This window comes from Dermochelys coriacea, chromosome 19, assembly GCF_009764565.3.
Source record: "Dermochelys coriacea isolate rDerCor1 chromosome 19, rDerCor1.pri.v4, whole genome shotgun sequence".
NCBI classification, from domain to species: domain Eukaryota; kingdom Metazoa; phylum Chordata; order Testudines; family Dermochelyidae; genus Dermochelys; species Dermochelys coriacea.
This window is the reverse complement of record NC_050086.2, coordinates 5,227,050-5,253,324: the sequence shown is the minus strand read 5'-3', so window position 1 is coordinate 5,253,324 and position 26,275 is coordinate 5,227,050. Positions and strand designations below refer to the sequence as shown.

The window sequence follows — 26,275 nt, the reverse complement described above, 5'->3', positions numbered from 1 at the left end:
TGTGTTTGTATTCATGTTGCTGTACATGGTTTTGTATCAGATTTTGTTTTGTCTGATTTGTAAGAGGAGGGAGCCAATCCCAGTTGTCCGTTGCTTGACAAACTCCAGTTTATTTGAGTCACGCTTGTAGTACAAAAAGTACATTATTTTTCTTGTATGTAATTTACCCTTTTTGGGGACAGAGGCAGTACAATCGCATTTTTCCCTTCTCTCTCTGCCCCCTCCCCCCTTTAATTATGGAATGAATTTATCATTTGAGACAGGTAACAGTAACAGATCTGGGTCTCTGATAGTGTTTAAATCGAATATTCCATGAGGATTTTACTCAATCCCGTTTCCTTACAGGCTACAATTATAATGGGAATGAGGCCCACTGCAAACAGGATTAGCAACCCTAGAGGTCATATGTCTGGTGAGGTGCTCTCCTCTTTATGTATTCCCCCGTCTCCCACTTCCATGGCGCCGAATGGAGATAACACTAAGACAGTAGTTTGCAGTCACCTCATGCCCACCATAGCTCAGCTCTCTGCCAGAACCTCCCTCACTCTCCACACTAACAGCTGTCACTAAAAGATAACCTTCAGCACCATTCCAAGAGCTAAAGTTCTGCTTCAATACTACATTCTGGAGGCTGAACTAGAAAGGGGGGAAAAAAAAGAAATAACTTTGACATGGGTTTGATGGCAACTCCCCTTCTGACATCAGAGTCATGCTTTCTGGCAAGAAAACACGCATGGCCACATGTGTGGCTGTATCTCCAGACCTTCAGAGAATAGTGAGAGCAGATTTGAATAACTTCTCACACAGAGCAGTGGGTGACCGAGTCATCCTCGGTGCTAAAGTCCACTAATTTCCCTCTGGTTTTTGGGCATGCGGAGATAAGGGTTATTTCTCAAGGGATCAGATTGGGGGAGAGGTGGAAGAAACACTACGTATGAGCTCATCTCACGCTGCTTCCTTCTGGTGTTCCTAAGTATACAAGCTGGAAACTTCCTGTCCCAGTCTGGAAACCTGACCATAAAATGTGGCACCCAGTATAGTTCAGCCAATGCCTCAGCTGAGAACCATGATTATCTATCCGTCTCAGGGTTTTATACTGCTGACCATCACCGTAGCATCTGGGTGCCTTCAATGGCAATAGCCATATCGTTGCTGGACTTAGATTCATAGATTCATAGATACTAAGGTCAGAAGGGACCATTCTGATCATCTAGTCCGACCTCCTGCACAGCGCAGGCCACAGAATCTCACCCACCCACTCCTATGAAAAACCTCACCCATGTCTGAGCTATTGAAGTCCTTAAATCATGGTTCAAAGACTTCAAGGAGCAGAGAAGCCTCCCTCAAGTCAACCATGCCCCATGCTACAGAGGAAGGCGAAAAACCTCCAGGGCCTCTCCAATCTGCCCTGGAGGAAAATTCCTTCCCGACCCCAAATATGGCAATCAGCTAAACCCTGAGCATATGGGCAAGATTCACCAGCCAGATACCCAGGAAAGAATTTTCTATAGTAACTCAGATCCCATCCATCTAATATCCCATCTCAGGGGATTTGGCCTATTTACCCTGAATATTTAAAGATCAATTACTTACCAAAATCCCATTATCCCATCATACCATCTCCTCCATAAACTTATCGAGTAGAATCTTAAAGCCAGATAGATCTTTTGCCCCCACTGCTTCCCTTGGAAGGCTATTCCAAAACTTCACTCCTCTGATGGTTAAAAACCTTCGTCTGATTTCAAGTCTAAACTTCCTGGTGGCCAGTTTATACCCATTTGTTCTTGTGTCCACATTGGTGCTGAGCTTAAATAATTCCTCTCCCTCTCCTGTATTTATCCCTCTGATATATTTATAGAGAGCAATCATATCTCCCCTCAACCTTCTTTTAGTTAGACTAAACAAGCCAAGCTCCTTAAGTCTCCTTTCATAAGACAAGTTTTCCATTCCTCGGATCATCCTAGTAGCCCTTCTCTGTACCTGCTCCAGTTTGAATTAATCCTTTTTAAACATGGGAGACCAGAACTGCACACAGTATTCTAGGTGAGGTCTCACCAGTGCCTTTGTATAACGGTACTTAAACCTCCTTATCCCTACTGGAAATGCCTCTCCTGATGCATCCCAAAACCGCATTAGCTTTTTTCACAGCCATATCACATTGGCAGCTCATAGTCATCCTATGATCAACCAATACTCCAAGGTCCTTCTCCTCTTCCGTTACTTCTAATTGATGCGTCCCCAACTTATAGCTAAAATTCTTGTTATTAATCCCTAAATGCATAACCTTACACTTCTCACTATTAAATTTCATCCTATTACTATTACTCCAGTTTACAAGGTAATCCAGATCCTCCTGTATAATATCCCGATCCTTCTCCGAATTGGCAATACCTCCCAGCTTTGTATCATCTGCAAACTTTATTAGCACACTCCCACTTTTTGTGCCAAGGTCAGTAATAAAAAGATTAAATAAGATTGGTCCCAAAACCGATCCCTGAGGAACTCCACTGGTAACCTCCCTCCAACCTGACAGTTCGCCTTTCAGTAGGACCCTTTGCAGTCTCCCCTTTAACCAATTCCTTATCCACCTTTTGATGTTCATATTGATCCCCATCTTCTCCAATTTAACTAATAATTCCCCATGTGGCACGGTATCAAATGCCTTACTGAAATCTAGGTAAATTAGATCCACTGCATTTCCTTTATCTAAAAAAATCTGTTACTTTTTCAAAAAAGGAGATTAGGTTGGTTTGGCATGATCTACCTTTTGTAAAACCATGTTGTATTTTGTCCCATTTACCATTGACTTCAATGTCCTTAACTAATTTCTCCTTCAAAATTTTTTCCAGGACCTTGCATACTACAGATGTCAAACTAACTGGCCTGTAGTTACCCGGATCACTTTTTTTCCTTTCTTAAAAATAGGAACTATATTAGCAATTCTCCAATCATTCGGTACTATTCCTGAGTTTACAGATGCATTAAAAATTCTTGCTAATGGGCTTGCAATTTCAGGTGCCAATTCCTTTAATATTCTTGGATGAAGATTATCTGGGCCCCCCGATTTAGTCCCATTAAGCTGTTTCAGTTTCGCTTCTACCTCTGATATGGTAATATCTACCTCTATATCCTCCTTCCCATTTGTCATGCTACCATTATCCCCAAGATCCTCTTTAGCCTTATTAAAGACTGAGGCAAAGTATTTGTTTAGATATTGGGCCATGCCTAGATTATCTTTAACCTCCACTCCATCCTCAGTGTTAAGCGGCCCCACTTCTTCCTTTTTAGTTTTCTTCTTATTTATATGGCTATAGAACCTTTTACTATTGGTTTTAATTCCCTTTGCAAGGTCCAACTCTACTCGACTTTTAGCCTGTCTCACTTGATCCCTACATGTTCTGACCTCAATTAGGTAGCTTTCCTTGCTGATCCCTCCCATCTTCCACTCCCTGTATGCTTTCTGCTTCTTCTTAATCACCTCTCTAAGATGCTTGCTCATCCAGCTTGGTCTACAACTCCTTCCTATGAATTTTTTCCCCTTTCTTGGGATACAGGCTTCCGATAGCTTCTGCAGTTTTGATTTAAAGTAATCCCAGGCCTCCTCTACCTTTAGATCCATAAGTTCTTCAGTCCAATCCACTTCCCTAACTAATTTCCTCAATTTTTGAAAGTCAGCCCTTTTGAAATCAAAAACCCTAGTTGCAGATTTATTTTTGTTAATCCTTCCATTTAGTTTGAACTGAATTAGCTCATGATCACTTGAGCCAAGATTGTCCCCTACAACCAGTTCTTCTACGAGGTCCTCGCTACTCACCAAAATTAAATCTAAAATGGCATCCCCTCTAGTCGGTTCAGCAACTACTTGATGAAGGAATCCATCAGCTATCGCATCTAGGAAAATCTGAGCCCTATTATTATTACTAGCACTGGTCCTCCAGTCTATATCTGGGAAGTTAAAGTCTCCCATGATCACGCAGTTTCCATTAGTATTTACTTTATTAAAGACATTAAAAAGGGCTCTATCCATATCCAAATTAGATCCCGGAGGTCTATAGCACACCCCAAGCACTATCGTAGGAGAGGCTTTACTAGTTTTCTTCCCCAATGTAATTTTTGCCCAGACAGACTCTGTCTTATCCATTGCATCGCTTCTTATTTCTTTACATTCTACCTCATCATTGATATACAATGCTACTCCACCCCCTTTACCTTTGTTTCTGTCTTTCCTAAAGAGCACATACCCTTCAATACCTGTAGTCCAGTCATGACTACTATTCCACCATGTTTCTGTTATCCCTATGATATCTGGTTTCACTTCCTGCACCAGTAGCTCTAGTTCCTCCATTTTGTTACCTAGACTCCTCGCATTGGTGTACAAACATCTTAATTTTTGCTGTTTGGACTCGCTCACATTTTGTACCCTATTAGGCACAGTCATTCTACATCCAGTATAACCTATTAGACTAGTATCCACACCGCCCTCACTCCTTATATACATTCTCCTACCCATGGCTGTATCCATTCTTACTTCATCTGCTTCCCTCTCAATGCTAAAATCTGGCGTGGAGATTTTCTGGACATCTCCCATCCATCTCCCCCCAATTCCTAGTTTAAAGCTCTCTTTATCAGTTGTGTCAGCCTCGATCCTAGAAGTCTATTTCCTTCCCTACTGAGATGAAGTCCACCCTGAGAGAACTGACCTCTGTCCATGAATGCCTCCCAGTGGTCATACATCCCAAAGCCCTCCTTATAGCACCACTGCCTAAGCCATCTGTTGACAGTCATAATCTTGTCAGACCTTTGTTGCCCTTCTCTAGGAACAGGAAGGATCCCGCTAAAGATCACCTGAGCCTCAATTTCCTTAAGCGTCTTCCCCAGCCTAGCATAGTCTCCCTTAATACTTTCCAGCGAGAATCTAGCCGTATCATTTGTTCCCACATGAAGGATAATTAGGGGATTCTTTCCCACTCCCTTTAGGATCCTTTTCAACCTCAGGTCTACATCCCGTATCTTAGCACCTGGAAGACAGCACACCCTTCTATTCTCAGGATCAGCTCTAGTTACAGGCCTGTCTATTCTTCTCAATAAAGAGTCCCCGATCACATAGACCTGCCTTTTCCTGGTGACAGTGCTATTCTCCAGTCTCTCCCCTGTTCCCTCTGGCTGCAAGTTCTTTCCATTCCTATTTTCCCTTACAATCTTCTTCAACCCATCCTGTATCCTCCTGGGGCTCATATTTGGTGTAGTCTCCCTTGACTCTTCCCCTTTTTCTATAGGGCTAACCTCTCTTCTCTTCTTCCTTACCCTTCCACCTTCAACAAGTACCTGCTGAGCCCCTTCTTCATTTTCCAACTCTGCAAACCTGTTCCTAAGCTCTATTTCTCCTTCACTAGCCCGTCTTTTTCTCTGCCTGGTTCTTTGAGTCACATGTTTCCACTGACCACTTTCCTCATCCAGTCTCTCCTCAAAATTCCCCAGCCCTGGTTCCATCTGTAAGTCTGAGCTTTTCCCTTCAGATACCTCATATCTTTGCTCCATCATCTGCTCAAACCCCTTCCTAAACTCAACCAGACTTTCCACCTGCATCTCCAAACCTCGGATCTTTTCCTCCATCAGCTCTATCAGATGGCATTTCATGCAGACAAAACTCTTACCGGTTCCCCCCTCCAGGATCATGTACATACCACAGCTTCCACATCCAGTCATCCTCAATGTGTCTTTCACTACAGGAGTCACTCCCACAGCTGCCTCTGTATCTGTCATCTCCTTCCCACCTAAGTCCTGTTAATCTGGGAAACACAAGCCACACCAAAAAGACCACCCCTCCCCCCCAGCAAAAGCAAACCCCAAACAAGCACCACAAGCCAAACTCCCCTTCCAAACTCCCCTATTTAGAGCTGTGTTTGCTAGCTCCCGTGCCACTGCCTGGCTGGCTGGCTACCTTTATAGGGCCCCTAGTCAGAAGCCCCACCCCCTAGGCAGGGCTCAGCGGCTCTCTCAGCACAAAGCCCCACCCCCTAATCAGGCTCAGCTGCTCTCCCAGCACAAAACCCCTACACACACACACACAAATACAAATACTAAAAATACAAAACCAAGTACAACTACCTTCTCCTCCAACAGAACTCCCACTCAAACTCCCCTGTTTAGAGCTCTGTTTGCTAGCTCCTGTGCCGCTGCAGCTGACTTCATGGAGTTGCTGTCATTCTCGCTGTTGTACCTCACATTAATGTACTGCTTCACTAATGAACCCATTAGGAGCGAGGTGCTTTTATCCCCGTTTCACAGAAGGGAAAACTGAGGCAGAGGGTGGTGAAATGACTCAAGGTCTCACAGCAGAAGAAAACGGGTCAGAACCCAGGAGTCTTCATACCAAATGACCAACCTCTCTTGGGCTATCAAAGCTGTCAAACCCACCCTTTCTAATCATGCCTCCAATCTCACCACCACCACCCGAGTATGCGCCAGATGGATCAGGTTTGACAGTTCCTGGCCCGCTGGTCACAGCAGTCCCAAAGAATGCAGGTTCTCTCTACAAGCAAGTCTCCTCAAGTAAAGAAACAAAAAGTCCGGTGGGAAGAAAGTCATGGGATATGGGCACATCTGGTGACATGATGTCCTATTGCTAGGAATAACCACAGCTGAATTTGGTGGTGACTGGCTGGATTAGCACATGCCTACAAGTGAGTTGATAGGCATGGAGGAGGGGTTAGAAGTGCAATGAGGGGGGCCTGGGATCCCCTCAGAGTTCTGACGATCTCCCTCAATAATCAAACAAGTGCTAGGAAGCACCAGGGTGACCTGCCCTGGAGAAGGAGAGGGCACATGTGGGAGACTGATGTATTCCACAACAAGTCGCTCATCTGCTGATCCACCCAAGCCTCTTCCCTGTGCCTGTGTGACAGCATTCACCACGGGGTGCTCCCAGGCTGAATGGAGAGAGAGAGAGAGGCATCTGGCTACAGATGTGTACACTGCTAGGAACAATGGGCTGGATGGAGAGAGGAGGAAACAGATGGGACAGAAATCTGCCAGGTGGGCTGGTGGCCCAGCAGATGCCTCACACCACTGTCTCAATGTCAAAGCATGCCTGCCCAGCCCCTTTCTCATCGTGCCAGGGAGCATCCTTTGCACCCTCCTTCCCAGGCTCCTCGCAACTCCACAGCAGACACGCCAGCCCAGAGGGGATGACAAGTCCCAGGCAGCTGACTGCGTGGCAGGTCTCACTTTCACAGACCCAGAGACAGCGTCTTTTGCGGACAGGCAAGCCGTAACAAGAGGAACATTGGGCTTCAAGGAGAGAACATGGAGGAGGACAAGCGGGAGAGGGCACATCGGTGCAAGACCTTGGGGACTAAGAGAAGCAGCAGGAAATGGGGGTGAGGGTGGAGGAGGCGGCAGGACATGCTGGACCCTTCTGCGGTTACTATGGAAGCTTCTGTAGTGGAACATGTTGGTCAGGGATGGAAGAATGGTGAGATGACGTGCTGGGAGCTTGGAGGCTGTCCCATTTACCACTCTCTGGGCAATTGTAGCTGGGCCAGGAAGGGCCTGGCACAGCTTTTGGGCACAACTGTGGTTTTGCCAGAGACCAAAAGACACAGAAGGCAGCCTTGGGGCCAACTGGGACCTTCACATCTCCACCCCAAAACTGCTGAGGCCAGGGCCCTCTTGACCGGAGCAGGTGGCATTGAGCTCTCCAGCTTGGCTGGCTGTGTGGGAGCTGCCATCTGGGTTAGACAATGGGAGCCAGGTTGTGGACAGAGCAAAGTTCTGATGCCAAACAGTCTCCAGGTGAGAGAGAGAGAGAGAGAGAGCGAATCTGGGTAGGGAACGGCAGCCAGATAATACGTCTTATTATTTGTATTACTGTAGTGCCTAAGAGCCACCCTGATGGACCAGGCTCCCTTGTGCTTGGCACCGTTCAAACACAGAACAGAAAGCCAGGTCCCTGCTCCAAAGAGCTTAGAGTCTCAGCAATGGAATGCAATACGGAGGTAATTTCCTTTTATGAGCTACCATCTAGAAATCCACCTTGAATGCTCACACTCGCCCAGCCCACCTCCACCAGCTCTTGCTGTGGTTAACAGTTCACTGAAGCATCTGCCGCTCTGGGTTCCACCTCTGGCTGTGCTCTGAACAGACGAGCGGTTCCTGACACAGTAACCAAGCTTCCTGGAGCACAGTGTTGGCCAAGACACTGGCGAGGAATACTCTACAGATCACCACCCCATGGAGGGAGAAATAAACAGCCTTACTACCTACCCATAACAAGCAAGCAGAAACAGTGAAGCATTATACCGTGCCAAACACCAGGCAACACAGGGCCGTTTCTGCTCCCAGTGGGTGTCAAAGCTCCCTAACTGGCACAAGGGATTGGCCCCAAAGGAAGATCTCAAACAATTTCAACATGCACTACACATATTAACTGATCCTCATAGCAAACTGCCACTCCCATTTTACAGGTGGGGAGCTGAAACACAGAGAAATTAAGTGATCAGCTCACATAAGTCACAGACAGAGCTGCAGGACTCCTGGGCCACTACATTGATCCCTTGGGATCCCAACCATGGAGCAAGCCAGTGGCGTGGCTACAAGGAGAAGCTATTCAGATGGTAAGCTGTTTGGGGCAGGGACTGTCTTTTTATTATCTGTGTGTGTAGCAAATAGCACAATGGGGCCCTGACCACCTGATCTGGGGCTTCTAGTGCTGCCACAATGCAAATAAAATCAAGACTCATTTATGTGCATTACAGTAGTGCCTAGAGGTCCCAATAAAATCAAGGTGGTGTGGTGTAAACACACATGGTAAGAGGTGGCTCTGTCCTGAAGAGCTTACACACTAAACAGACAAAAGGTGGGAGGAGACACAGAAAGGGGAAGAGACTTATGCAAGTTCAAAACCTCCATCTCCTGAGTCCCACTCCAGGGTCCTAGCCTCTCCCAAGCCCTCCTCCTTTCCTGCAGTTTTGCTTTAACCATTAGCACACACAGGTTTCTGATGCATAAACAGAAGCAACCTGGAAAGTCTGGTGCAAGCAGACATTTCTCAAGGGCGCAGAGTCTCTACAGATAGGCACCTGTAGAGCACAGGACCTTATGCCATTTTGTGGACATTTTGCAAATGAAAGACAGTTGAAATCTATCTGCGGCTTTGGGGAGAAAAATCCCCACAATCTGTTGGCTCGAGATCTGAAGGCAAGAGTCATGTTTGTGAGCACCTGTGAAAACAGGGTGTCCAGCAAGAAACAATTATGTTCACATCACCCACAGGAAGATTCCATTAAAGGAAACAATAGTTCCAGCACATCTTTCATCAGCTCAGTGCTGCTGATACCGACTCAGGCATGAGTCAGAGAGTGGGAATATCTCTGTACATTAACCTCTACACACGTAGGCAGTGGAGAATGCCCTGGATTGGTTGTTGCAGACTTCCACTGTAAATGCACAAGCCTGCTTGCTTCCAGTGCTGTTACAGATGCCTTCAATTTCATAACAGTGATCATTCTGCTACCTACAGCTCCTACGTTGTTGGACTTTGCTCTAGCTGTCATTCATACACCCACTGCCATCCTGCTGGAGAGGTAAAAGCAACCACCTCTGCATGGTTGCCTGCTGTAGCTTTTCTGGATTGACCAGGTCTGGTCATAGATGAGGAATCAAAGTACAGGCAGCAGGAAGAACGAAGCCTTGGCTTCATGATCAAAACCTGCCTGTTCTCTTTAATGAGAATCTCTCCCACCCCCACTCTAGTCAGACACAGTGTCCTGCAGAGATACACATGATCCAGGCCCCCTTTCATATGGATGGCTCTATGCTCCTTGTCCAAACCCATGTGATGTTCCCATATCCTCCTGGAATGGAGGTCCAAGAATGGGAAGCGAACCTACGTCACATCTGGTTGATGGGTTACCACCAGATCCCTAGTGGTCAGACCCTTTAACAGTGATTGGGGATGCATCAACACTTGAATCTTTCCAATAAAAGACTGGGAAATAGCAATGGGACACTCTGTAGATTGCCTGGGGTAGCAGCTGCTTTGACAAGAAAGTCTTCTTCAGGGCTTTCTATTAAGTTCATGCTAATAAGCCTCCCAGGTCTGATGTCTGAGGCTGTGAAAGTCATTAATGAGCATGCCCCTGCCATATTCACCTACACATCGCTGCATTGCCAGCATCTAACTTGCTGCTTCACAAAGTTCATTGGGATGGGAGGTGGGTTAAGACAGACACTGTCACAAGCCCACATTCATTTCTATTCTTTCATTCCATGTAGGGCCAGGTGCTATTACACAGCAGTGCCCCCTCAACAATCTTTGCATCCTGGCACAAGGAGGAAGTCAAGGTGGGAGGACAGCTGTGCATGTAGGCTCACCAAAAACATTCATGCACTGGGGGACTGACACTGTGCAGCAGCAGTAGACTACAGTGTGTGTAAGTGCAAGGTATAAAGTGCCGAGCAGGATAGGAAGTGCAGGGGACCCCGATCTATTAATCTGCAGTCTGCCAAATTACTCCTGCCTTGTAACAGAGGCGACGCTAAACTGGGTTTGTCACAGCTAAGCACATCAGCAGCAGGGTGAGGGTCACATGTATGAAAATATCTCCTCGGCCATGTCCATTCTATGCCCACATGAATACCTCTTTTACACCCTGTGCACTTGACTATAAGAGAGCAGGTATGGATGGTGTTTGAGCACCGGGTCAAAACCTAGCACTTAACCTCACTTGCACCACCCACCTTATGTAGCCTCCACTTGCACTGAATTGTCACCACCTTACACACCATGCTAGGACCTGCAGGATCAAAGCTAGAGCATGTGCTGTTCCAGGAACCCATCTGGGAGCTGTGCTTACTTTTGTATTCCAAGTGAAATCCTGCAGCAGACACGCTGATATCTGAGTAGAAATGCAGATAGAGCTGGTTCGAAGTGCTGTTCAGCAAAGCAGGCACCGTCGTACCTGGGAAAAGAGGAGGGATGTATGGTACTGAAAGGTGTTTTTTCTCCTCCCCTTTATAGTCCGAGATTTGCTGCATAAATCTGAGAAGAATCTGAGAACAGAAAGTCCTTTAATTTAACGGCCCCGCTCAATTTGAACAGGTCCTAATAAGTCCAGCAGAGGAATAGCCAACGCCTGACAGAAAAGACGTTTCCCAAGCCTAGAGACACATTTCATCACATAAAGTCTTATCAGCCAGAAAGCAGCCGGACTGAGGGATTGAGAGGTCAATTTGGTGATGAGGATGAGTGGGAACAGAGCTTGAGTCACTGGGGAAGCCAGGGCTGCCCTAAGTCTGTTAGCTATTAAAGTGGCAGGTCCAAGTGTTTCTATCTGATACGTGGGACTGAGCACAGCCCTGGATGCAGTGGCCACTGCTCTTTATGAATCTGACCCAGAACCTTTCATCTGAAGATCTCAAAGCATTAAAAATATTAATCAATTAAATCTCACAATGCTGTGAATAACTGCCGGCAAGTTTTTGCCAGAAACACTGCACCCATGTGTTGATTCTGCAGGGAAAGGGTTAAAAGGGTTCTAGTGACTCAGTGATGCAGGTGACTTGTTACCCCCACTTGGATGTAAGGTAATCTCATTCTCTGGGATGAGAGGATCTAGGGTGATGGCTGAGTGGTACCGAGGGAGAAACCATAGTAGCAACCAAGTCTAGAGAGAAAACTTGAGTTAGTTGTGATGTTCTCTTTTTCCTGTTTTCACTGTTAACAAAGGTGGTGGCAATCTCAGACTTTACAATGTATAAGCACTGGGTTGGTAGAGCAGTTTAGGGAAAGTGCCACAGTACTGTACCCATTTTACAGATGAGTAAAAATGAGACACAGAGGCCTTATCTACAGCACAACTGTTTGCACCCAGCAATGGTGCATCTTAGGAATGCTAGTAATGGTGAGAGTGCTAGTGCAGGCAGGATTTATGGCAGGTTTGCATAAGCAGGGTGGTACAAACACCTATGCCCGACACTAGCGTTGACACTATTGCTACTGCACCACTGGAGCATTGCTGGAAAATGGGTACGACGCTCTCTAGTGTGAACACACTCAGCAATACTAACTGACCTTTTCAAGGTCACCAAGTGACAGATCAGTCCCATCACTGGAGCGTAAGAGTCAAGAGTCCAGACTCCCAGGTCCTACTTACTAGACCACGTTCCTCCATTTTCCCTAAGACGACATGGTACTGCTGTTACCAACCTAATAACACTACAAAGGTGACCAGCCAGTGCCATGTTTAAGATTCTCTGCTGGCATCTTCTGAAGCCAACCATAGCCCAAGGCCTCAATTCAGCAAAGCACATGTGTCCCATTTAAGTAGATGCTTAAATTTGTCCCGAGTCTGTAAAGCATTTAAGCATGTGCTTATCTTTTAAGCAGGTGTTGACGTCCAGTTGAAGTCAATGGAAATTAAGCTGGTGCTTAAGGGCTTTGCTGAATACTGCAAATAGGACTTTAAATAGTCACCTACCAGAGAAACTTCCCAGCATGGTGACAGTATTATCCCCTCCATCAAACACTTCCAGGGAATCCCAGTTCTGCTCAGTAACAAAACTGACCACTTGAATCTGAAATATTAAAAAAGAAAAGAGTATCATTCACTTCGTATCTATGTTGTTAATAGGCAAAAATAATACCAACCACAGAGCCATTAATAAAGATAACAATGTGTCCTGTGGTTTGATCTCACTGTCATTCTGCCTGTGATGATGCATTACCGAAGTTAACAGAACTACAATCTCAGAATGTCACTGAGTGAGCTGGGTGAAATTATTACAGTGAAACCGGAAACCAACAGTCCACCTGCTGGGCCTGACCATCAGCTGGTGCAACCTGGCACATCTCCTTTGACTTCAGAAGCTGATTTACATCAGCTGAGGATCTGGTCCCTTGCTTCAATTTGGTAAAATTCCTGCAGTTCTGTATGTTTTCACACTAAAACATGATGTTTTCAGAAGGAAGATGCTCCCATGTACAGTAGTGCCAACGCTCCATGATCAGAAATCATGAGACTGGCTTGAGACTCATGATACGATGATGATTATTTTTAATTGGGGGTTCTTCATATTTTCCTTCAGTTTCTGAGCCTTTTGGGTGCACTCAAGTCTTGTTTTCAAGCTTTCCCCTACAACTAGAACTGCTGGAAATTTACTTTAAAAATGAAAACTGAGATTCTTATGTAATCACATGACTCCAGGAGCAGGGGCTTCAAAAATCACCAAATAAATAAAATCGCTACAGCTGGTGATACGGCATTTGCATTCTGAAATAGCTCCTATTGTTCAGCAAGAACACCTCCAGTAATTACCTGCGGATTTTTTTTTCCTCTTGATGCCTTTTCAGACAGATTCTAACAGTATTTCTGGGGACAAGGAATTCAAAGTGCTGGAGAAACAAGTTGCTCTGTGCTTCTAGGTTGGCATTTTCAAGGCAGCCTAAGAGAGTTAGGGGCCCACCTCCCACTGAAAGTCAAAGGCAGTGGGGCACCCTTAGCATTCTTTGACTGTCCCTGGCTTAACGCTTACCCTATGGCTACAATTTTCAAAAGTGGGGGCCTAAAGTTAGGCACCTAAATGCATATTTAGGCACTTATACAAGAGGCCTGGATCTTCAAAAGTGCGGAGTTATGTGCCCACAACTGCTATTCAAATCTACGGGAGCTGTGGTTGCTAAGCCCCTGACAAAAATCAGACCATTTATCTAGGTGCCTAACTCCATGGAATTTTGTACCCACATTTTGGCATTTTAGCTGGCTAGATAGAATCGCTCTCATTTCCAGAGCTCTTGCATATACTTATTGCTGCTATTCACTTGGATGATGTAAATACTTCTTACCAATCCCAATGCTTATGATCAGTAGAAGTCCCGTTAAATTCAATGAAATTACTCTTTTAAGCACTGAGCTCAACAGGAAGCAATTGGCAGGACTAAGCACTTGCAAGTACTTTTAGATACGACAAATCCTGATTTATATATAATCACACAGAGTCCCAGATATCCCTCCCACCCCCGCCCATCTGGAAATCCTACGAAAACACCCCCATTTCCTCTAAAATGCCCACATTCTGCGTTTAGAAATCCAGTTCAAATGTCTGAGTTCCTTTTGCCTGCTAATGCAAAGTTTTTTTTTAAAAAATCAAACCATTATTTCTGGCAGTTTAACCTGTTTTCCTGCTTGATTTACTCTGAATAATAAAATAACTTTGCAGCCTTATTTTTTTAAACAAACGGCGTCTATCTAGCTGGAATACTAATGACCCCGTGGAGTCATTACCTATTACACTGACAGAGTCAATACCTGTCAGCCTGCATAATTGCACCCCAATTATTACTTATGTTTTTACAAAGGAAAGTGGGTTTCCTTTGCTTTCTTAAAATGCCTTTATTTATGTTTATAAAGCCATAAACATGTTAAGGTTCTAATTCTAGACTGATGTGGATTCATGAGAGATCTGCATCTATTTTCTACCATGTATGAAAATTAATTCACAGGAAGGTTTGCTCCCAGAATGAATAATTCATGGCAGAAGTGCAAGCTGGTGCATTGATTACATAAAAACCCCTGCCGTTGACTCACTGCTGCTAAGAAAGCTTTCGGTTCGCCACCTCCTCTGATTTGACAGTTGTTTAACCTTTAATTGTTGTACAAAATGGGGGTAAACTGATACTTAAATTAGTATCTAATAACTCTGAACATGTCACACACAAAAGGAGGTAATTGGGGGGTGGGGCACATAAGGTGCTTAGGGCTAAGTGACTCTGGTTACATTGTGGTCCACCTCAGTGCAGAGACAGCCTTGGGGTGCCTAAGCATAACTAGATGCCGGCTTTGCTTCTATGTGGGTCAAACACAGAGTGATCGCTCTTGTTCTGCATCCCTTTCGTGCATCCCTTTTCTTGACAGCTCCCAGAGGCAGACTTCATTGGTGACATGATCCACCTATCGAAGCCCAGTGGCTCTTGCAAACTTTTCTTCAGTTCAGAAACTTCCAGCAGAGAAAAAGAATGACAAATCAGCACCAGCCTCCTCAGCAGAAGGGGTCACATCACCTAGATTCGCATCTCTGCCCCTTGTTCTGAGTGCATCTTCCTGGGTAAAACTGAAGGGGCTGTGGATCTATCCATCATCCATATCCCCACTCATACCATAAATGCACTGTGGCTCCCTCAGAAGACTGGCATGGACAGGAATGCTGCTCCAGTCTAACGGAATTATTTCTTTAGCTCAAGGCGCAGAGGCCTGTCCTGAAGGGGAAGGACCAGTCCCTTCCTGATGACTCATCACTAGGGCCCTACCAAATTCACGGCCATGAAAAATGCATCACAGACCGTGAAATCTGGTCTCCCCCCTGTGAAATCTGGTCTTTTGTGTGCGTTTACCCTATACTATACAAATGTCACGGGGGAGACTGGTGTTTCTTAAATTGGGGCCCAGACCCAAAAGGGAGTTGCAAGGGGGTTACAAGGTTATTTTAAGAGGTGTCCCAGTATTGCCACCATTACTTCTGTGCTGACTTCAGAGCTGGGCATCCGGAAGGCAATGGCTGTTGGCCGGGCACCCAGCTCTGAAGGCAGTGCCACAGCAGTGCAGAAGTAAGAGTGGCAATACCCTACCATGCCATCCTTACTTCTGCGCTGCTGCTGGCAGCGGCTCTGCTTTCAGAGCTGGGCTCCCAGCCAGCAGCCACCACTCTCCAGCTGCCCAGCTCTGAAGGCAGCACTGCCACCAGCAGCGGTGCAGAAGTAAGGGTAGCAGCACCGCAAAACCCCCCTACAATAACCCTGCGACCCTCCCACAACTCCTTTTTGGGTCAGGATCCCTACAATTACAACACCATGACATTTCAGATTTAAATAGCTGAAATCATGAAATTTACTATTTTAAAAATACTATGACTGTGAAATTGACCAGAATGGACCGTGAATTTGGTAGGGCCCAACGCATCACCCTGGTATTGAATGCTGAACTGTGTTGGTTAAGCTTTTGGAAATGACTGACTTGATGCGCACTTAGAGGCAAGATGATTTTTGTTTCTCATGTGCATAAACCCAAACTTATTTTTTTTCCTCTTTGCAGGTCACCTTTAGGGCTTGTCTACACAGGGCACTCAGGATAATTAATCCAAATTAAGGAAAGGGGTGAATTTAAATTGGATTATTTAAACCACATTAAACTCCAGTGTGGACATTTTGTATTCAGAATTAAACTGGCTTTGTTCAATTTAGATTACTTTACTTCCAGAGTGAATTAAGATAAACTGAATTAAGGCCACTTTAATTTAGATAAGAGTGTCCACATGGGTTTAGTGAGGTTTAACTAATCCACTTTAACTTTCCTGAGTATCCCCCTGTAGATAAACCCATAGTGGAAAAAGGGCTTTTGGATCATTTCCTGATTTCCCTCATATTACTTTTCCTAGTTTTACCCACTATGGTTTGTGGGATGGTTTATTAGATGCATTATGATGATGGGGGGACGAAATCACGGGGAGAGCTCTTATGAATGAAATACATGTTATTTCTTATCAGCCTACATTATTATTCACTTCCTTCCATACCCCAATATAGGAATGTAAAAACAATGATTGGCTACACATGCTGAGAACATTCTCACTGAAGCTTTGCATTAAAAGTGGTGGAAGGAAGAATCAATCAATTGATATCACTTTAAAAAAAACTGTGAATTAATTACCACCTCTTGATAATGTGAGTCCCAAACATTTTGCAAAATGCATCAACTGTTTAAATGTTTAAACGGAGCTTCCTGCAATTTGGTTGTATTAATGGCTAACATTTCAGATGAGTGGGAAGGAATCTGTGATGCATTTTGCAGCTTTGCAAAACATTCTGGTAATTGGACTTAAAATACAAAACAAGAAGTAGGAATTTGCCAGTCTGGAAGCAGTGACAGCCCTATTAGAAGCCACAGAGCACTTATTCCCTCCATTCTGCCTGTTAACAAACTGTCACTGATGTGACAGGCCATGGTCAGGCAAGATACTAATTTCAGTGACACGACTGTAGATCTGGAGTAACTCCACTGAAGTCAATGGAATCATTTCAGATTTACACTGGAGTCACAGAGGTCAGAATGCAGCCTGGTCGCTTCGTGTCAGACACAGATCTGCAGCACGTAGGAACAGGGTAATAAAAGTGTACCTGAAGTCAGAACAAACATGTCATAAGACATACATTTACTGTGTGTGCCAACAGCTATGACTGCTGCAGAGAGAGAGAGGAAAAGCCCTCTATTAACCTATTGCCTGATAGAAAAATAAGAGCTTTTAATAAACAAAACCCCTGCAGATAAAATGGTGTAAAGAAGAAGAAAGAAGCCCATTGATTATCAGTCTCTTGGAATGAATGAACCTATTAAATGAATCCATCTTATCTGCATCAATTGATGCCAGTGTTACATGTAGCGAGATACCTTCCTGTAAGGATGGGAATTTTATCTAAGGGACTGCTCTCTGTGATGTGTTTTGAATTAATTTAATTCTCAGTCTCCTCAGGTTTGTGGCAGGTTTTCTGTGGAGGACGGATAAATGCCAGAGAAACCAAAACACTACATGGAGAAACTGACCACTAGAACTACAGTGGTAGAATTATACCACTCTAGCTATGTCAGTATAGTCCCTGTGCAGATAATCGAATCCAGACTAAAAATGATTTATTTTGGATTAAATGTTTATATGACTTTAAACCTGCATAATTAAGCACCATGTGGCTGCTTTAGGCAACGTAAGCTACACCAAAAAAGACTCACTTTTATTCAGAATAGAGCATCCACACAGAGAGTTATATTAGCATAGCTACAGCGGTTTAATTATCCCTCTGTAGTTCTGCCAGCCAACTTCCCCATGTAGTAATCTTCCCACTGAAATCTCACCCACCTTGGGCAGCCTTGGTGAAAATGAATGTCTGATTCCAGAAAAGAATGACACATTACACTGATCTCCTTCTTCTGAGTAGCAGCAACTTGATGGTACTTGACCTCTACAAGTGCACTAGATACAGTATGTGCCTTCTCTCAATATCATGCTGCAGTGACAGCTGTTTAATATGGTACCTGTATTCCTGCTCCTTCAGGGACGGTTATCTTCCACACACAATTGAGGCTATTCAGGTAGGGCTCAGGGAAGCCAGGGGAAAGGATGGTGCCTTTACGCTCGGTCAAGTTTCCACCACAAGGTACTGAAAAAAAAAAGCAAATGAGAACGTGAATGTGTGAGAGCTCAGCTTTAATACCAACACTTCACTGGGTAGGGGCAGAAAAGTACCTGAGACTGGGGGATTACTTAAGAAAGTGAAAAGAAAAGGAGTACTTGTGGCACCTTAGAGACTAACAAATTTATTAGAGCATAAGCTTTCGTGAGCTACAGCTCACTTCATCGGATGCATTTGGAAGCTTATGCTCTAATAAATTTGTTAGTCTCTAAGGTGCCACAAGTACTCCTTTTCTTTTTGCGAATACAGACTAACACGGCTGCTACTCTGAAACTTAAGAAAGTGATTTTCAGATAAAACCCTCAGGGTTGCAACTCTGTTCCTGACAGTACAGCACAACGGGAACCTGATCTTGGCCCCAAATCGGGGGTTGGTGGGGATGGGGAAGGAGTGCACCACATTTCAGCAATCCAGATCAGTGGACAGATCTTGTGGAAACCATGATCTTTGGGCGCAAGTTAGAACAGCCTTAAGGCTGGTCTAATTTACAGGAGGGCCTGGTTAGCCACCAGCATTGTGAAGGGTAGTAAGAAAGGTGGCATAATGCCACTTAGACCTTCCCACTTAGGCCAGTTGTGCTGGGCACTACACTGGCACACTTGGCGAGCAGGAGCAGAGTCCTTAATAGAGAATGATATCCGCTCTATTGGTGATTATAACCTTCCCATAGAATTCAATATTCTGTTAAAAAACCCCTAAAGAAAGGGAATGGTTTTCCATGACTTTCTATAGGGCTTTCTGACAAGCAATACAAAGAGCTAGGTATGCAGAGAACCTTGCTTCCCCTTTTATGCCCCACTGAACCAGGTTTACTAACCAAGACAGGTAGGCACGGAGACATTCCACTGAGCTAACGCTCCCGGCATAGTCAGGCATTCAATACTCCAGGAGCCCTGGAGAGCATATCCGGCACTGCACTCGAATCGGACAATGGCCCCGACAGAGAAATCACTGCCAATCCTCCTCCCATAGCGGGGTTCTGGCACGGAGCTGCATTGTGTGGCACTGGTGCGAGGAACCGCTTTGAACACAGAGGGAGGAAATTTTAGTGTGATGCTAGGAGACCCCGAGCCAGCTCATGCCAAGGCCCCGGGGCTCTCTGAACACAGACTAATGCTTAGTTGGAAACCAGTTGGGTTCGCCTGTGGATTAGTATAATTACTATAATTAGACTTTATGGTATGCTTGTAGGATGCTGCTTGTATTAGTCCTACTTATAATATCTGTATCCCATGCTATAAGGTAATTCTCAAGTGTTCGCTCTATAGCTGTGAACTGTTTGTTCTGAAACTATGTAATTCACCAAACGGGGGGGGGGGGGGGAAAGCTTCAACTAATGCAAAATGCTGGATTCCCACAGAAGGTGTTATCTCCTGGCCACTAGGAAGGACTACTGAATCCAAATGGGCCACTGTGGAACAAAAACTTTGTCAATTTCTCCTCCCACCCATCCATGAAGAGTTTAGGTGCAGAAGTGCTCATCTCATGAGCTTGGACTCCCTGACCAGAAGGAATTAGGGTCTTTTTATGATATTTGGACTCTAAGGGACAAAGATTCCTAAACATAAGCAAGAGATCCCCAGGATTAACCTAGGTTAGCCCTAATGGACATATAAAACTGGCATATTTCAGCAGCTCTTTACCATCTGAAACCTAAGACAGCAACTCATTTGTGTGTGCACATTTGTCTGTTTTAACCTCTAAAATAACTCATTTCTTTTTCCTACTGACTAAATCTTTAGCTAGTTTATTACAGGATTGGCTACAAGCGTTGTCTTTGGTGTGAAATCGAAGGTGCAAATTGACCTGAGGTAAGTGACTGCTCCTTTGGGACTGGGAGTAACCTCAATATTTTGTGCTCTTTGAGTAAAGTCACCATCTGTCACAGAGTCAAGCTTGTCTGGGTGGCAAGATAGATCAGTCCTTGCACACAATCATTCTTTGATTAGCACTTAACATGTTCACAGTGATGTATGGACACCATCAGCTAAAGATTTAGACTTTTTAAAAAAATGAATTTAAAGTAGTTCCTGGTAGAACACAGGCTCCTGAGTCCCCCTGACAAATTGCTGTGGTTTTACAATCACCTTTTCCTATTAGTTCAAGGTGGTTTTTCTCTCCTGTGTGAAAGACACACACAAACAACAGAGAAAACTGGCGATAGAGGGTGCAACTGATGCTGAAAAGTGCCGTCATATCCAAACGTGAACAAAGAAGAGAGATCATTTTTCACTTTAATCTCTTTGTTGTCACCATATCAGGTGTTACTTTTGCTAATGTGTTTCCCCTCACAACACCCCTGCGAGGCAGGGCAGTATTGTTACCTCTCTTTTACAAATTGGAAAACCGAGGCACAAAGAGGTTATAGGCTGAGTTTTTCAATGGCACTCAAGGGAAGAGGGCACCTAACTTGATTAGGCTCCCTGGCAAATTCCACCCTTAGTGTCCTGCTCATAGCCACAGTGAGCTAGCATTGATAGGGTGAATGGGACGAATCATTTTTGCATTAGACAGACAACCAACCATGTGCTTGGCCTCTCTCCAAGCTACCGAAACAATTGCACCTGTGTGCCTGACTCCACTGATCTCCTGCCCTTAAATCTACTGAAACAAGAGCGATCAAAGATGCTCAGGACTTTGCACGTTCGGGTTCAAATCTGGGCCACCTATTTGAAAATAAAAAAGTGCTTGCCAATGTCAAAGAAATATTTACTCATCATGGAGGTATCTCTAGACCACAACTGCACCTACCTTGGTAGACAAAATGAAATCCTTTGGCAGTTGCTTGACCCTTGGCACTGAATTTGATGAGGATTTGATTGGTGGTGGCTAAGGGCAATGATTCACCTAGATAGGGAGAGAGGGAAATAGACGGCAGGCATACATGCATTACAGCATCACCCCGCAAACTGGTTTACTCAGGTCTTTCTACTAAGACCTTCTCAACGTGGAAAACTTTTACAGTATAGGTTTTTCTGAAGCTGGCATGGAGGAGTCTTCTTTACACAGAGAGCAATTGTTAATTGTACCAAGGCATCAGTGAGAATCTATCCGTAGAAGCACATGGCTCTCACAGCTGGGGGTTGCCTTTGGTGGGTTTCTTTCAGGAAGGAAAAACGCAATTGCGGCTGCAATTTAAAAAAAAATTAATCCCCCCCCCCCTTTTTTTTTTTTTTTTTAAAAGACCCAAACTCAAATTCTGGAGGAACAGGAAAAGGTCAGATGCACATCTTACAAAACCACTGTTCTGAGAAGTCTAGTCCCTGGTGAAGATTTTCAGAAGCGATGAGGAACGAGGACAAGTTCTCAGCATGTTTTGAAAATCAGGCCCCTCTAAGGTGTCTCAAGCTGGGCTTCCCAAAAATGAAGCACCCCATATCAATGGTCAATACTGAAAAATCTTGGCCTAGATGGATTTCGCCCACTAATGGGGATCTCACATCACACACGTGGCAAGGAAACAGGTTCCTTAAGTACAGCATTGGGGAGATAAAGCCAAACAAGGGATGAGTGGGTCCTGAAAATGAAGGGAAGGCAATGTTCAGTTGGACAATAACACCAGCTACGAGGGAGAGACACTGCAATCACTTCCTGCAGGGAAGTGTGATTGTGTGTTGGCCAAGAACTGAATCAGTCTCCAGCATCACTTCGGCAAACCAGGAAGATGGTCTAAGTTACAGCAGCCCTGCAGGGGCTGCCCATGAAGAGCTCAGCAGCCTGGAACTGCTCAGGATCTACCATCATGCTCTGCATTATGGCCTCTTTCTTCCCTGACCTTGCCACCCCCTGTTTTGCAAGGGCCTGTGAGGGGCTGTGCAAAGGGCAGGCTACGGCTGACTCACGCAATGCCTGCACAGGAAGAATTCTCCCCTGGCTGACTAAAGGGCTTTCACATCCCCTGTATGTCACCGCACTGGTGTACATGGTGTTTAATAGAGGGAATTAATCCCTCTCTGTTTCTAAATAGCCATTTCCCAGCATGCAACATTTGGTACTTCCACACTGCAACCTGAAGTGAGCTTCCCAGCCCAGGTTCCCGGTCAAGCTGGCACGAGTCTGTGTACCTGAGCTGGGAGGCTCACTCCCAGCTGCAGTGTAGACATACCCATTGGGCCTTGCCCAACTTACCCTAACTGGCTAGCCGTGCTGCCATAGTCTCCATAGCCTGGTATCATTGCTTGCCATTGATCAGTCAGTGCAATGACATTTTGAGAGGGAAGGCCCCATCGATGGTTACGGGGCGTCCCATCTCTGCCAGCAGCGGTGACTCATACGTACCTGTGTGAGAGCCTGAGAGCGAGCTGAGGAGCCGGGAGAGCTGGTTGGGTCCATCGTGAACTTCTATGACATCATTGAGTGCTGTCTGGAAGAAGGCGAACTGCCCAAAAACCACTGTGAATGGAGAGAACGAAACCAGTAAGGGCAAGAAGCAGGGAACACACTGCATTTCAGCGAAAGCCAACCCTCAACACTGAGATGCTTCAGCTTCAGGTACCTCCGGACTGTCTTGAGAACCCAGAGGAAAGTGCCTGATTGTTAGCCCTCCAGGTAGAAATCCCTTATTTATCCATAAAGTGGGTACAACATGGGCAGCAGCAAGCTTCCAAAATGCTGGCTCACCAAGGATTCATAGATCAGAAGGGATCACGTTATGGAGAGCCTAGCCTGACCTCCTACATAACACAGGCTATATAATATACAGCCTCCATCATGAACCAGAACTCCATGGTGCTAGGTGCTGCAAAAACACAGAACAAAAAGGTGGTCCCTGCCCCAAAATGCTTAGGGCGAGATTTATTTCAAATTTAAAAATTGTGCCCTTAATTAAGAACATAACATAAACATGGCCATACTGAGTCAGACCAAAGGTCCATCTAGCCCAGTCTCCTGTCTTCTGACAGTGACCAGTCGCAGGTGCCCCAGAGGGTGTGAACAGAACAGGTCATCATCAAGTGATCCATTCCCAGCTTCTGGCAAACAGAGGCTAAGGACACCATCCCTGCCCAATTCCAGCACCAAGCCCATCTGCCCTGGAAGTGATGAACAAATATTTGAATTTCCAGTCAGTCCTAGGCACCTCTGCTAAGACTGCCAATGAGGAAGTCACTCTGCATTCCCCATTTTATTGCTTATTTTGTAAATGAACCCTGATGAACCCAGATTCCATCCCTGGGAAAACGATAATGAGATGATCAGGCCATTTTCCAGTTAGTGTGTGCGGGTTTGAGTTATTTTTGTATATTTTTTAAAATACACCAACAGTATTTTCCTCAAGACCCCAAGGCTCTATTTTCCCCCCTGAACTGTGTATCGGTATGTTGTAAACATTCAGTTACAGATTCACAGACTGTGAGGTCCCTCACTGTGAAATTCATCAACAACCAGGCTGCAATGTTTGTTACTTGCAAATTCAGTTTTACAGCATGGCTTCCATGCTAGGACATGAGAGGGGGCTGGGCCAGCCCCCTGACACCTGCTGTCCGGAGAATCAGGAAAGGAAAGAAAATGGGATTCCTACAGTATTTGCTACTTGCAATTTCCCACTCACTTTTAATGAAGCTATTGAAACATGGTGGGTGGGGGAAAGAAACAACTTAGCTGTCATCATACTGTAGATAGGAAGTCAGGCCACTCATCAAGAAGTTTTGCCTAGGCCACTAGATGCTTTACTGATTCAAGCATAAGGATCAGCAAAAGTAGCAACAGTAGCACCTTAACAGGGCTGGATGGCACTGTGGTATGGTAACCACCTATGGTGTATTTCACAGCTTGGTCACAGGTCTAAATCCACCTCAAGTCAGTAAAGAGTGAAGGTCATTGCTGTGTGCTAGGTACTGAGGGGAAGAAGTTGGTAGCCCTAATTCAGTCCCAGATAGAACTGAGTGTCCTTATCCCACCTTGCTGTCTCCAGGGCTATGGGGACTGACTCCATTATAGATCAATATAACATAGCAGCCTACAGAAGCTTGCCTTGTGGAATAAAATTTACAGGGCTTCACTCTACAGAGCTGTCAGTGCAGCAAGTTTCATGAGCCCTAAGTTCACTTTGAAAAAGAGAAAATATGTTAAACAACATTAATACCCATCCATCTAGCTGTCTCAAGAGTTTCCAAGGTACATATCATGCTGGTATCCAGGCACTGTACAAAATTAAGCAACATCAGAGTCTACAACTAAAATGTTGGTGCATGGATTTAATCTGGCGCTGATGCCCATTTACGCCCTGATTCAACACAGTACTTAAGCACACGAATGCTCCCACACCTATTCCGCCCAGCTTGTTTTGCTGAATCAGGGCATAGTGCTGTCGTTATCACAGGATAATCACCAACCCTTCCCCTGCCCACTAGATAGAGTTTTCCTCTAGTCTCAGATTCCAATATTCCAAACAGTAGCTTCAGCAAAACGAAGGTCACAACAAGTCCACAGGAAAAATAACATCTCAAAAGGAGCTTTGCACAAGGGAGATAGCTTTTCTCATAAGACATTATAAATATGGTACAAGTGACTGCACCTCCTCATTGTGCATATTAGAATAGCAGAGAGCATTATCATTCTCGCTGGGACAACATTTCTATCTACTGCCTATGACAGTATTTCACTTGACAGTGGCTGAATTGCAAAGATCAGTTCTAACAGCTGTATGACATTAATATTTACCTTCTAAATATCCATTCAACAAACACTTATTTTCTGAAAGATTTTTAAAGGGCCGCCAGATTGATTTTTACTCATACGTCTTTCTCTCCCTCTCTCCGTCTCACACACACAGACTGATTATTTTAGCACAACATTTAGCATATATTTGGGCTGAATACATTTGCACTCAGACATCTTCTGAAGGAGAAGACTGCTGCCACTGCTCCATTGCAAAAGTTAATCACTGTAAATTAAATTTTCACTTTTTTTTCTTTTTCCAAATCAGTAACTCTCAGATTTGATTGAGCAACTAAAAAAAAAAACTTCACAAAAATGTTGTCATTTTTTGGGGCCATTTTCCAGGTAATTTTTAAATTAAAAAATTTCCAATATCTCTGTACATGAAATTGAATTTACAGTCAATAGTGCCACTTCTGCCGTATTTCCCTTTCCTCCTCCTCCTGCTCCCCAATAAGAATATACTTGCACTCAACTGTAGAAAAGAGACTGTGGGGAACATTTTCAGCTGGTATAAACTGACTTATCTCCATTGGCTTCAACTGAGCAATGCTGATTTATACCAGCTGAGAATCTAGCCCACTGACTGCATGGCATATACCGTAGTCCTTGGGCACGACGACAAAATACAGGCAGATTTGTCCACTGGTGTAATTCCGAGGATAATTTGGAGACAGGACTACTCCATCTGATCCAGTGTACTGACCACCACATGGCGCTGAAAGACAAAGTCAGGAAAAAATCACTGGAGCAGCTGTCATTCAAGCCCTGGCTTCAAGCATTACCCATTGTCTCCACTGCTTCAAAATACATCCAGCCATGTGCTTATGATTCTGTGCAGGGCCAGCTGCCCAAGTCTGTGATCAATTCTACATTTCAGGTGGAGCAGCACTCACTGCAAGTTCTTATTAAGAACAATACCGCTTATCCTAACTCGAGTTCATGCTTGCTTCACGTTAAATTACCACCACCATACCAGGAACTGGGTGGATGTCGAATACAGTATGTAGCCTAATGTGTGATCTCCAGCACTATCCATTTGATTCTAAAGCCCAGGCATTGGAGAGATGGGTTCTTAATCTTTTCATTGTTTCTCAGCAACGGGAGACTGGCTCAGGGACCAATGCAGCACTCCCCATCCGAACATTTTCAAACCATCCATTTCTCCTGTCCGCACTCATTTTCGAGCCTCATATTTGTCTCTTGTCCAGCTCCCGTTAGCAAATAGAGATGGTCGGAAACATTTAATCAAAATAATTTTCTGATGAAAAACAGGAAAAACTTATAAGAAAAAATATTTTCCTGTTTTCTTACCAGCTCCCACCCTGGCTAAGGAAATCAATTAAGCACGTGCTTAGGTACCTTCCTAAATGAGAATGGATT

The 26,275-nt window shown here is 44.8% G+C and overlaps 1 protein-coding gene across 2 annotated transcripts in view; it reads right to left on the bottom strand.

Annotated features, from left to right (window-relative positions):
* CSMD2 (CUB and Sushi multiple domains 2) overlaps positions 1-26,275 on the bottom strand; it is a 567,571-nt gene that overhangs the window by 99,080 nt on the left and 442,216 nt on the right. For both annotated transcript variants that reach the window (XM_038377510.2, XM_038377512.2), the window contains 7 exons: positions 25,494-25,610; positions 22,514-22,627; positions 20,987-21,082; positions 19,053-19,256; positions 18,078-18,202; positions 12,480-12,576; positions 10,857-10,961 (listed from right to left, as the gene is read on the bottom strand). In XM_038377510.2, the coding sequence (XP_038233438.1) occupies positions 10,857-10,961; positions 12,480-12,576; positions 18,078-18,202; positions 19,053-19,256; positions 20,987-21,082; positions 22,514-22,627; positions 25,494-25,610 (858 nt within the window). The remainder of the gene's footprint in view (positions 1-10,856; positions 10,962-12,479; positions 12,577-18,077; positions 18,203-19,052; positions 19,257-20,986; positions 21,083-22,513; positions 22,628-25,493; positions 25,611-26,275) is intronic.